Genomic DNA, 13,711 nt, shown 5'->3' with positions numbered 1-13,711 from the left:
ACACGGAAGAGTTCTGCCAGAGTATTTTTTTAAAAAATGTAAGTAGTTTTTTAAAATGCATTAACATTAATGCTAATATTAACACTAAAAATTGGTTAACAGCTAAATGTCTGGTAAAAGACAAGCATCTTTACAGATTTTCTAAATGCCAAGTACATGATGAACAAACTCCTGAAGGAATGCATTTCATAGCCTGTGTGCCAAAAAAGACAAGTCTTTGAGAGGGGGGGCATCTTCAAAAGGGCCTCCCCTGGTTGGTTTCAAAGGTGCTATTGTTTTTTAATTGACCTTTGTATTTTGTTTATTGATTGTGTTTTAATTTATTTGTTTTAATTATGTGAGCCACCTAGAGTCACAAATGTGAGATGGGTGGCCATGCAATTGAATGAATGAATGAATAAATAAATTCCTTTGATAATTGGACTCTAAGCTGTTCAGGGCATTACAGATTAGTATCATTACCTTGGATCAGTTAGCCAGTGGCAACCAATGCAGATTTTTCATTATAGGCCTTGTATGATCCTTGCACTTTGCACAAAGTATTCTTTTCAGGAGTAGCCCCCACATATAGTGCTTTATAGCAACCAAGATGGGACATAACCAAGTTGTCATAAGTGCTGCCAAATTCAGCCTACTTAAAAAACAGAAGTACAGGTAGTCCTTGACGTATTATGGCAATTTGGACTGGAATTTCTGTTGCTAAGCGATGCGGTCATAAAGTGCAACTGGATCGCTTAGCCACTGCAATCCCTGCAGTCCTGGTTGCCATTGTTAACCGAATGCCACGGTCATTAGGCGAGGCAACTTCCTGCTGGTTTCCCACTACCAAAGTCAGTGGGGGAGCCAGCAGGAAGTTGCAAGCCCCAGGCCGGCAGGCAGGTAAATGGCTACTGCCAGGTGGGGAGGGAGCAAGAGGGTTTGCAGGGGTGTGGAGGAGGGTTGGGAAGGGTGCGAGGGGGTGCATGAGAGGCATGACGCCATGGGAAGTGTGTGGGGAGGGTGTGAGGGAGGCATGGGGAGGGTGTGAGGGGGTGCGCGAGAGGCATGGCGTGGGTTGGAGAGGGTGCATGAGGGTGCAAGGGGGTGTGCAAGAGGGAGAGTGCATGAGGGTGTGATGGGGTGCATGAGGGTGCAAGGGTGGCCTGGTGAGGCTTGGGGGTGTGCGGGAGGGTGCATGGGGATGAGCAAGGGTACAAGTGAGGTGTGGTGAGGGTCGGGGAGGGTGCGCGGGGATTGCAAATGGCAATTATGTGATTGCAGGGTGCTGCAATCAGTCGTGTGAATGGGTTGCCAAGCACCCAAATTGCGATCACGTGACAATGGGGGTTCTGGGATGGCTTGAACTCCAAGGATCGGTTGTGACCACCATTTATTCAGTGCCGTTGTAACTTCGAATGGTCACTGAATGAATGGTCGTAGGTCGAGGACTACCTGTAGCTGCACTTCAGGCATATTTGTTGAAACACTACTTTTCATGGTTGCCATAGTAAACCTACTCATAGCTGAGATCAAGCAGCATTTGTATATATCAAATTACTTAATAGGCACATATCACTACTGATGATAGGGTAGTCCTTTATATTACCCTAATGGAATTAAGAGCTTTAAAGACCTGTACTTCTGTTTTTTAAGTAGGCTGAATTTGGCAGCACTTATGACAACTTGGTTATGTCCCATCTTGGTTGCTATAAAGCACTATATGTGGGGGCTACTCCTGAAAAGAATACTTTGTGCAAAGTGCAAGGATCATACAAGGCCAATAATGAAAAATCTGCATTGGTTGCCACTGGCTAACTGAATGCAGTTCAAGGTGATGATACTAATGTCATGAGTAAGGATGGCGAGCAGGGGGCTCCCATCCAGACTGTTAAGCGCATGCGTAGCACTGAGGAATTAGGTAGCCATTCAAAGAGACACAGATCGGGCCCGCCTTAACCTTTGGGGTTTCTATGGCTGGGTTTTTCCCACGCTTCTTCAGTTTGTTAGGATTCCTGTTATGTACAAGCAATAAAACATTAGAGACCAGTTCCTTGTCTCAGTGTGTTTCCTGGCAGTTAGGACAACTAATCTGTAATGCCCTGAACAGCTTAGAGTCCAATTATCAAAGGAATTTGTTTGTTTGTTTGTTTGTTTGTTTGTTTGTTTATTCCTTCCTTCCTTCATTCATTCATTCAATTGTATGGCCACCCATCTCACATTTGTGACTCGAGGTGGCTCACATAATTAAAACAAATAAATTAAAAAACAATCAATAAACCTTAATGGAATAAAGAGCTTTAAAGACCTCAACTTTTCAGAAGAAGAAATAAAAACAAAATGAAAATAGTGGCCTTTGCTAAAAGGCCAAAAATGCATAGATAACTCATACTGAGCACTTAAGACAAGTTAAAAGGATGGGTACTTGGAAGAAATTAGTTTTGCTACTATAGGCTCATGAAAAGCTCATTTGGAATGTGCTACTAAATCTGCCTAGTGGTGTAAATTATTTTGCACAGTAGAGGTCCGTTACATGTCTGCTTTAAAGGAATTTCAGGCAAAAATTGTGGCTCAGTTATTTTATGGCTTTCAGCTATGTTAATGTAAGAACATTAAACCAATTTTAAAAAAGAGTGAAAGGGTTGAGATGAAGAGAAATGCAGAACAAGTCATGATTGCATGGACTAGATGAGGTTCTCAGAAAGAGATGAGGAATTTAAAAAACAAAAGGCACTATATTTTGAATACCATGAGAAGGAAAATTCATAGTGTATCCAGGTGGCTTTTTCAAAATGTGTACCTTGGTTTGGCCATGATCAGTGGCTTATAATTTATTAGTATGATATGCTTGTTTGTAAAACAAACCAGCAAACAAACAAACAAAAAACCCTGTTACTGAGAATGCTATTTTGTTATGTGTAAGTCACAAATGCTGCTTTTTTGTGGGTTCTGTGCATCTCAGGGTTTCTCATGAATATTCAGAGCACTGCCAGAATGTTCTAGAGCTAGGTGTGTTGGCAGGATTTAGTGCTGTCACATCTGCTTTAACCCAGTGGAGACACCTCCCACCCCCACCATCACAATGAATTGCAAGGTGTACTATGGATTCTATTAAGATGAATTGTTTTGGCTTCCTCATCCTGAGGTTTTCCAAGCTCATTCTGCCTTAGTAAAGGCTATTTCCTTAGCACTTGTCAGAATTATTCTACTCCCTGACATCAGTAGGGGTGCCAACTGATTGCAGTCCTCCACCTTTGCCAGATATTGTTTAGATGCCAGGTTTGATTTGATTTCTGGGTCTTTAGATCACATCCTCAAAGTGCAGTGTATGTATTTATGGTGCGGGTAGGGTGTAGTACTGGTGGTTTCATATGCTTTTATTAAGCCTGAGTTGAATTTTAGGAGATAGAATTGAATTCCATCTCCTAAAAGGGAGTTAAAAGCTGACTTCCTTCAGTGTATTTGTGGCTGTTTCAAGTGATTGATTGATGCTAGAAATGAATGACAAAATGGTATGCTTTTAAAATGTTGTAATTATACCATGGAATGTACATGCACACAGTGAATTTTTGCTTAGAGCAAAATTCCAGATTGCGTAGGAAAATGGCTTTGAAACTTTTATATTCAGATTAGCATTTACCACCCTTATGGCAGAACTTAAGAAAAGCAAGTCAGGCTCATGGGGAGCCATGTCACTGCAATTGTGACCATGAAATTTAATAATTCACTATTACAATCAAATATGCTTTTTAATTTCAGGCATATTCAGTGTATGATGAAGAAATTGGTTATTGTCAGGGTCATTCCTTTCTTGCTGCTGTTCTTCTGCTGCATGTGAGTACGTTACAAAAACAGCATTGTTGTTTAATCAGACAAGCAGGTGAAATGTTTGTTTCCACCTTTCCAATTTCTAATTGTACATTTCCCTTCCTATTTAATCTCATATTGGCATTTAGAAGAGTAGGTGGATGCTATTGACTGGAGTAAAGTACATGACAAATTTAGTCCTTTGAGCAGATGTCTTTAACATCTCCCTACTTATTTTCCCTTGAGCCATTATGACAAACTTTTAGTTAGGCTTGAGTATATACAAAAAGCTTATATGCCAGAGAAGGCTTTCTACCTGTTAATCCAGGAGTGGCCATCGCTGGCTTGTTCACAACTTGAGGTGAAAGACTTCTTCTCATTCTTTTTACGTGAGGTTGTTTGCTTGTTTGTTTGTTTAAGCATGCAAGTAGATAATCCTGTCTTGACTTGAAATTTGTAGATGGCTCCAGATAAAGGAAATTTGCCAGATCATTAGGGGAGCAGGCTTTCAACTTTCCCTTGAGAAGAGAGGGCTAAGCATATTAAACACAATATTTGCCTCCCAATGCAAAGGAGAATTCCCGAAATCCAAACACAGTTGCAGACCCTAGGGGGAAAAAGATGGCTTGGTCTTTGCTCTTTGATAAATTACAAAATTAGCAACATACCATTTAAAAAAATTAATAGTTTTGATTAGTGGTTGATTAGGCTTTCACTTGGGAGAGGTTTTATTTTGTTCTATCCCTAAATATTAGAGCTTTTGCAAAAAAACACATTTATAAGAACTCACTGAATACATGGAAGACCCATGATCTTCTATGTTCTTAAATTCATACCCGCTTTAGAAATTCCAGTCAGTTCCACACACAGTCAACAGGAACAAAAGAGGTATATTTTTAATTCCTGATTGAAAATTATTTGAATGCATATTTTACTTTTTTTCTTTTTGCATACTTATTGCATAAAGACATCTACAAAGGAAGGGTTCTAGGAGGTCACTTTATGTTTATGGTCTCCATGCAGATGCCTGAAGAACAAGCTTTTTGTGTCCTAGTGAAGATCATGTATGACTATGGCCTACGGGACCTCTATAAAAACAATTTGGAAGGTTTGCGAAGAAAATTTTACCAGCTGGAGAAACTTACACAGGTATTACCTGGAATTCATCTTTGTTTTAGAAAAATACTATACTAAAAGAAAGGGAATAAGGAATATATCCTACTATAGCTACATAGGATGTGGTACGCTCAATTGTCCATGACAATTGAGGCATTGATAATAAATGTGCATTCCGTATATAATATATATACATTCTGCACAAAATGATTTTAAAACTACCTTAATTTTGTACCAAACATTATCTTCATGTTTTGTATCAAAGTATTTATTCTATAAATATTTCCTAACATCTTCGATTCTTTTCATGCTTTATTGGCTTAAAATACAGCAGAAGGATAAGCATATAGAAAACAATGCAGACTGATTTAGTTTCAGATAGTACATTTAACATTTTGGAGAGGAGAAGTTGTATTCATCTTCGTCTTTCACTTTTCTCTGTAGGAGCAGCTGCCTGATTTGTATAACCATTTTGTGGAACAGAATCTTGAAGCTCATATGTATGCCTCCCAGTGGTTTCTCACTCTCTTCACTGCCAAGTTTCCACTTTGTATGGTCTTCCACATAATTGATTTACTGCTTTGTGAGGTAAAATCACCTTCTATCTATAAAGAAGCTTGCTTTGCATGAAATGAATTGTAATTTTTCTTGGGCTTATAGTTACAAGGATGACTGCTTCTTTTATTAGATGGAGATGCACTGCCTCTTGTACCTCATTCTTTTCTCTTATTTTAGTGTGAGATGCTCTTCCACCAATATTTCTGTCATCATCTTTATTTTTAAGGTGTATTTGAGTAAATTCTTCTGATGTCTCTGTTTAGATAATGGAACGATTTATAGAACTTCAGGCATTCACTTATTATAAAAATGGTTTCAATGTCTGAGGTAACTCCTGATTGTTAATAGAGAATAGTTAAAAGTACAAAAGTTGATTTTAAAAAAAATTATTAGGTTTATTTTAGAAAGTCAAACTCCGTACTATTCATTTTGCCTTTGAAAATTCAGTTCGTCTCTTAATCTTTAAAATGGGAAGAATTATAGGCCTGGTTCAAAATCAATAACAACACATGACTTTGCTTCAGATATTCATTTCAGATATAAGGGGAAATGATTTTGCTATTGCTCATGATTTTTAACAAACTTCAAAAACCTTTAATGAACTGATTAACAGTATTTTATCTGTTGTATTAAAAAAAAGGATATCAAGGACAGAACAAAATAGGATTTGACTTGATTTGTTAACAAGTTATATTTTTGTGCAAAGTCCAGTTTTGTGCTTTTGTGCAAAGTCCAGCTAAACAAATACCATGGTTTGCTACAAATGCATGTTGTAAATACCTTCCTACAAAACCGACTGCCCTTACAATTCTTCCAAGTTGCCTAGGAAGGCAGTTCTCACATTTTGGATAGCACCTATTCTTAACCACAGACAGGTTCAGATTTTTAAATATAAAAGGGAGAGGCTCTGGGTAATTGGTTCTACTCTTCCACTGTAATTACTGTTTTTTCTAACATTTTTTAAAAATACTTTTTATTAAAAGATTTTACATGAATAATAAGAAATACATTCAAAGAAAGAGAAGAAAAGAAAAAAATATAGCAGAGTAAGTGTGAAAAAGAAAAAAGAAAAAAAAGAAGATAGAAAAAAAAGAAAATAAAAAGACAGAATGCATGAAAGCATAAAAGCATGAAAAAAATATCTATATATCTCTATCTCTATATCTAAAGAAATGGCTTTCGATATCCCTCTCAGCAGTTATACATACAATTCTAATCAAACCACTCTCTCCAATTTCATCATGATTCCCTTTTTTCTATAACCTATTCTTTCTAATCATCAAAACCATAAGTCACAAAATCGTTTTCTTTCTCAAGCAAAAAGTCCATAAGGAGTTTCCAGTCATTGATGAATGTCAGTGATGACCTTTCTCTAATCAAAGAAGTCAATTTGTCCATCTCAGCAAGTTCTGTCAATTTCACCAACCATTCCTCCATGGATAGTATTGACTCTTTCCATCTTTGTGCATGTAGTAATCTAGCCGCAGTAATCATATATTGAAATAATCTTCTATGGCTCTTTGCTAACTGTTTATCCATCAATTCTAAAAGGAAAAGTTCTGGCTTCAATTGAATATTAACCTTTAAAATCCTCTGTATCAGTGTATGTATTTGAATCCATTTTTTTAAGCTTTTTACATGTCCACCATGCATGATAGCGTCCCTTCATGTTGTTCACATTTCCAATGTACATTTGACATACTTTTATACATTTTAGGTAATTTCTCTGGTGTCATGTACCAACGATATATAATTTTATAAAAATGCTCTTTAAGATCATAACATAATGTAAATTTCAATCCTTTTAACCACATATTTTCCCATTGATCCATCTGTATATTATAACCAGAATTCTTACCCACTTCTTCATACATTCTTTAATCTGTCCTTCCTCTGTTTCAAATTTCAACAAAAGTTTGTACATTTTAGCAATTACATGTTCATCATTGGTACACAATGGTACTTCAAATTCTGGCTTACTTTGCTCCATACCATAAGTCTTTTTATCAATTTTAAATCTTTCTGATAACTGGAAATGGGAAAACCATTGACAACTATATACTTCTGCCATTAGTTGCTCCCTTGATTTAATCTTTTATTCCCCTTGATGGTTTTTGAATGTTTTTTCTAACGTTCATTTGGAGTCTACCTTACTCCAAATAAATGTAACTTGAAGCCTAATGGTTTATTATTATTTAATAATAATTGTGCCCTGCATTATGGATTGATATTGTACACATGGTATCATAATTTATTTGTCATCTCAGAGCTATACATTCCCAGTATCCTTCTTTGTCTCTTCACTGGATATAATTTCTACATTGCTCTTTTCTGAAACTATTACAGTTTGGCTGTGTCCTTCCTAAAGTGTGGTGCCTAGAACCGGGCACACTAACTTTGGCTATCACCATAGTTTTGAAAACTATTTCTGGTGATGCAGCCTAAAACTGCATTTATTTTTTCTTTTCTTATTGTGCATCACCACTTTGTTAAACCATATTCAATTTGCAAGCAGTCTAAGATCTTTTTCACAGATATCATTAGCAAGCTAAGTACCTCCTGTTGTCTACATTTATGTTTGGTTTCTGCTTTGTAAATGGAGACTTTTGTATTTGTCTATTTAATTTTGGTATTATTTTCAGTCCTCAAATCATATCAAAATTGCTTTGAATTTGTATTTGTCCTCTAAAGTATTATCCCACCCATTATATGTGATTTACACATTTATCAAATGTGTAGAACACATTTTGGATGGGATGGGATAACTAATCCGCTAGTTATCCCAACCATCTCCTCATCCAAGTCATTAATAAAATGTTGAACAGGATAAGGATTGAACTTTATGGCAACCCACTTCAGTTTGATGAGGAATCACTGATGATCACACTGTGTTTGGTTTTTGAACCAGCAATTTACCTGCTAGTGATGCCATCCACCCCCTACTTGCTTGCTTGCTGATGAAAATGTCATGGACTACTTTGTGAAATGCTCTGCTGAAATCAATGTATATTATGTCTTCAGTATTGTCATAGTCTATTAAGGAAGCTACTCAATCAAAGAATGAGATAAGGTTAGTCTGGCTAGACTTGATCTTGACAGAATCACTGTTAATTGTTACATTGTTTTCAAGGTGTGTTGAGAGCTACAAGGACCAGAATCAGATGGAAAGCATCTGAGACCATTCACGCCTCTCTCTCTCTCCCTCTGTGTATATATATGTGTGTGTGTGTATGTGTGTACATGTATGTCTATGTATAAACGTCACACACATACACACACACAGCTGTTGTGAGATTCCAGCCAGCCTCTGACTCAGAAAACAAAACTCTTTCTGAGTCAGAGAGGGAAATAGAAACTTACCGGGCTGAAACCAGGAAAGCAAAACACAGAGATGAGTCAGCAGCGCAGGAAGAGTCACAGACGCTGATTGGCCAGTCTTCGGAGGAGGATTTGAATCCTCCAATCAGCATGCGCCAACGTCGGGCAGAAAAGCATGTGAAAGGGAAGGCAGCCCAATTGGCTGCTGATGTCCTGACTCCCAGGAAACACTCTGAGACAAGGAACTGTTCTCTAATGTTTATTGCTAGTACATAACAGTAATCCTAACAAACTGAACAAGCGTGGGAAAACCCAGCCATATAAACCCCGCAGGTTAAGGCGGTCCCAATCTGTGCCTCTTGGAATGGCTCACCAATTCCTCAGTGCTACGCATGCGCTTAACAGTCTGGAAGGGAGACCCCTGCTCGCCATCCTTACTCATGACAGCTGAAGGGAATAGGCACACAAAGGATCAGCATAAGAGGCAGACACATGAAGAGCAAGCTGCCAGAGACAACCGATCCTTCGAGCTTGCAGTTCCTGCAGAAGAGTCCCTACCTACGTCGGAAACAGCATCTGTTACTGGAGAGGAATCAGCGCCAGTGTTTCCCATCGGAGATGACTTGGATCCTGCTTCCGCTGCCACCGAGAATCTTCTCCTCACCGGACCCAGCAACCTCAGTCTTGCATCCAGCTTCGGTCCTCTACGTCCACTTTGTGCGTGTTCCAGGCGCGCTTCCAGTCTTGCTTCGAGCTTCCAGCCGTGTCCAGAGTCTCCAGTCCAGTCTCATCATGCTTCAAGTCTGCAGCCTTGCCTCGAGTCTCCAGTCTTACCACACTTCTAGCTCCCAGCCTTGTCCGAAGTCTGCAGTACAGCTTCGTTGTGCCTTCGATCTCCAGCCTTGCCTTGAAACTTCAGCCGTCTTGCCGTGCCCGGGTTGCACAACATTGTTCTGGAGTTTCACACCTATCTTCTTGGGAACCAGGTTTGCAACCTTGTCTAGAACCTGTGGTCCAGTCCTGTCGTGTCTCGAGTTCCTTGCCTAGTCCAGAACTTCCAGTCCAGTTTTGTCGTGTGCCTAGCTTCCAGTTTCGCCAGGAATCTTCAGCTGAGTCCAGCCTTGCTTCGAGTCTCTAGTCCAGAGTATTCAGCCCAGCCCGGTAGCTCCAACCGAGTCCAGTCTTGCTTTGAGTTCTCAGCCTTGCTCTGAGTCTCTAGTCCAGAGTATCCAGCCCAGCCCAGTGTCTCCAGTCGAGTCTAGTCTTGCTTAGTCTTCCCAGTTTCAAGCATCCAGTCCAGCCTGAGTCACCAAGTCCAGTCCAGTCCTGTTGTTAGAACCAAGACTTGTCCGGAGGGCTCCATTCAGCTTCACCAAGCGTTCTGGTGCCAGCCTTGTTCGAGTGGTGTTCCAGATCGTGATCATTCGATCCCAGTTCCAGTAGTGCCACGTGCCCTTGCTTCTCCCAGCCTTCCAGCCTCCCTCAGAGAATCCTGCTCTGCTGTTTTGCTACTGTCTCCCCCTGCAACCTTGCTGGTTTCCTTGTTGCTACCCAGTTGGTCTTGATTGAAACCAGTCTACTTCTTGATTCTAAGGACTTATTTATTGTAAATAGTTATTTAATAAAGAGTATTTTTTTATATTAAATGTGCCTGGCCGCCTCATAGTCTGAACAGGACAGCTGTGTCCTGTGTGCTAGTTGCACCTATTATTCCCATGCTGGCTGGGGAATTCTGGGAGTTGAAGTCCATATAACTTAAAGTTGCTGGGGTTAAGAATCACTGTTCTAGAGTATTGATGTCAGATTAATGAGTCTCTAGTTTGTTGGATCTTTCTTTCCCCCCCTTTTGAAGATAAAAAAAGGGCATCTGGCACTTCGTCAGTTCTTCAAGAGTCTCTAAGATAAATACATAAGGGTTTGTCCAGACCATCAGCTAATTTCTTCAGTAGCCAAATTGCAATTTCTCTGACCCTGAAGATTTAAACTCATTCAAAATAAAACGTATTCCATGACTATGTTTCTATCAGCCTACCTTCATTCTTCACTTTCTTTCCTTTTAGTATTTTGCTCTCTTTACTGGGTAGCTACTGGTATACTTTTCCTTTTATTTTGAATAGATCCAAACTTTTTTTTAAAGTATCCTTTGCTAAATCCAGTTCATTCTGAGCCTTAGTTTTAACTTTCCAGACATTCTGTGTGCAGTGTGCACCACCATCTGTACACTTCTTTAGTGAGCTGTCCCACTTTTCACCTCTCTTTTGTGTAGTCACACTGATTTTTTCTGCTGTTTTCTTTTTTCCCTTGTTGGAATTGTTCACAGTTATACCTTTTTACATCTTCGTTTTTAAAAAGACCCATCCATCTACAGCTGCTTTTCCATTAATCTCTCTTGCCAGAGAAAACTACTGGTCTGAATTTATTAAAATCCAGTTTTTGAAAGTTTATCTGTTTGTCTACACTCAGCTTTTGTTTTCCTTAAAATAAAGCACTTTAGTATGACTGATCTCTTTCCACCAACATTACAGCTATTTCTACTTCTTTGACTAAATGGTTATTCAATTTTATTACATACTTTTACTGTGCCTTCCCTATTGGTTATATGTGTATATTATGGTTCCTTTTTTTTCTTTAAATCTGTTCAGTTGTGTCTGATTCTCAGAGACTGCCTGGACAAGTCCCTGCAGTTTCCTTGGCAAGGTTTTTCAGAAGTGGTTTGGCCTGGCCTCCTTTCTAGGGCTGAGAGAAAGTGACTGGCCAAAGGTCACCCAGCTGACTGTGTCTAAGACAGGACTAGAACTCCCAGTCTCCCAGTTTCTAGCCTGGTGCCTTAACTATTACACCAAACTGGCTCTCACTGTGGTTCCTTAACCTGGTATAAAATGGGTAAAATAGGTAAAAATCACATTTATTTCAAGATCAGTTATCAGTGTTGTGATGAATAACATGCAAAACTACCCGAATGATCATCATCTGGTTGTTGTTGTTATTGTTATTTGTTTATATTACACTGCTTTTCAATAAACAAAGATTGGTGACTCCCTAGGGGTCTGTTGTCTATTTACTAGCTGTGCTGAGATTTGAGTATTCTTAAATGTAAAAGTGTCATAAGAGGAATGAGCCCGAGCAAGTCTTGCACTTGCGTATACTGCAGTTCCCTATCCTAACTCTGCTCTGGCATGAAGGAAAGTTTTACTTTAATTTCTGGTTACTGCCAATTACCTCTTTGTCCAATTTAGCAAATGATGGTTCATGAACAACCCCAAAACGAATACATGACATTATGGGTTAACTACATTGCATGAACCAGGCATCCAGATTATGAATCTGACTCATTTCAACAAGCCATAGTTAAGGTTCAGCCATGTTCAGAGTTTAGATGTGGTACAAAACCGATCTCTGGTGAATGATACTGGGATTCACTCTTAGAACTAACATATAGTTTAATTGTTGCAAACTTTTGAGAAAACATTGATGTCTTTGGTCCAGCCTGTCTTGATTAATCAGTTGGACAGGTTCATGCGTAATGTTAACCCATAGCGTATATGGTTGATTTTTTTTTTTTGGCTGTATGTGATGTAAAGTTATGTCTTAATGTGCAAACTAGGCCACTATTGCCTGTTCAACAAATCATGATTTTACAAAAATCCAGGCATAGGGTTGTTCTAGTTGCATCCTATGTGGGCCTTTGAAGAATTTTAGCTTTAAAGTAATATATAACAAACAAGATCCATTATCAGGAATGGGAAAGGGAAAGAGGAAGAATTATTTTACATCATCATAACAGGTCTAGAGCAACTCTGTTCAAGTTTAGCACATATCATAAATATTAAAAAAAAAACCCTGCAAATTCCTAGACATGGGAAGAGGAATGGGCTGATGGGGAAACTGCTGATCATTAAACCATAGATTGGGTCTGTGCCCGTCTTTAAGCCATTACTTTCCTTCTTTTATGTTTTCACATTGCTTTTGTGGTGTTCTGAAGTGATTATGTGCCAAGTTGGTGTAGCATTAGTTTTTATTACTGTAGCAGTTCTGACCTCTAGTGGATGAAATGCAGTTTCCTTAGGATTGCTGCCAAACATTATTTTAAAATCTATTTATATGATTGTTTAAATAATTTGATTCTGTGCTATGCTTTGGCCAGCACCATTTGTAAATTACTAAGGAAATACAGATCTCAAGCTAAATCACACAGGAAACTGAGACTCTTGTATTTGCTTCTCCCCTTGCTCCCTGCAATTAGAAAACTTCTAATTTCTGTTAATGCCAAACCACAATTCATAGTCCTGGCTTTGCCCAAATTCTAGTTTATATGATTTGCTGAATTCAGATGCAGTAGAAAACAACAAATCACCATAACTGTATCTTGAATCTTCTACTTACGGTGTACTAGGAGAGGAGAAATGTGTGAACTTAATTCTTAGACCAGGTAATACTAAATGATGTTGTGTTCCTACTGTTTCATTCTCAGCTTGTTAGTTTTTACCATAATGTTTAGACCCTTTAATAATTTTCCTGATAAAAGTAATATTTTAATTCTGATTTGCTATGCTTTTCAGTGTAAAAAGGCAAGTACTCAAGAGCTTATGTGGCTTAATACATAGTTATACCTAAACTGACAAAATAGCATAATAGCCCAAGTTGATTCAAACAGAAGATGAAATAAGAAAATTATTCCTGGCCTGCATCTTTAAAATAGAAATGGAGGATAACACAGATGAATTTTTCTTCTATCCTAAAACAACAACCCTGGAAAAAACAAACCAAAGTCTAGAAGAAGACTTGCCTATTCTTTAGTGTGTTCATTTTGCACAGGTTTTTTATCCAACTGGGAATTTCTCCATGAAATTTCTGAAGCATCACGTTTGTTTGTTTGTAAAAACCTTGGCACAATCCTTTTATTGTTAGTAATGTTTACTTAAGTAAATCCCTTGCA

The 13,711-nt window shown here is 38.5% G+C and overlaps 1 protein-coding gene across 2 annotated transcripts in view; it reads left to right on the top strand.

Annotated features, from left to right (window-relative positions):
• Positions 1 to 13,711, top strand: part of RABGAP1L (RAB GTPase activating protein 1 like) — a 170,550-nt gene that overhangs the window by 86,213 nt on the left and 70,626 nt on the right. For both annotated transcript variants that reach the window (XM_063298498.1, XM_063298499.1), the window contains 3 exons: positions 3,736 to 3,810; positions 4,807 to 4,932; positions 5,344 to 5,487. In XM_063298498.1, the coding sequence (XP_063154568.1) occupies positions 3,736 to 3,810; positions 4,807 to 4,932; positions 5,344 to 5,487 (345 nt within the window). The remainder of the gene's footprint in view (positions 1 to 3,735; positions 3,811 to 4,806; positions 4,933 to 5,343; positions 5,488 to 13,711) is intronic.

The sequence above is a fragment of the Candoia aspera genome, chromosome 3 (assembly GCF_035149785.1).
Source record: "Candoia aspera isolate rCanAsp1 chromosome 3, rCanAsp1.hap2, whole genome shotgun sequence".
Lineage (NCBI taxonomy): Eukaryota > Metazoa > Chordata > Lepidosauria > Squamata > Boidae > Candoia > Candoia aspera.
Note: the sequence above shows the minus strand (reverse complement) of the source record. Positions and strands in the feature narration are given on the sequence as shown.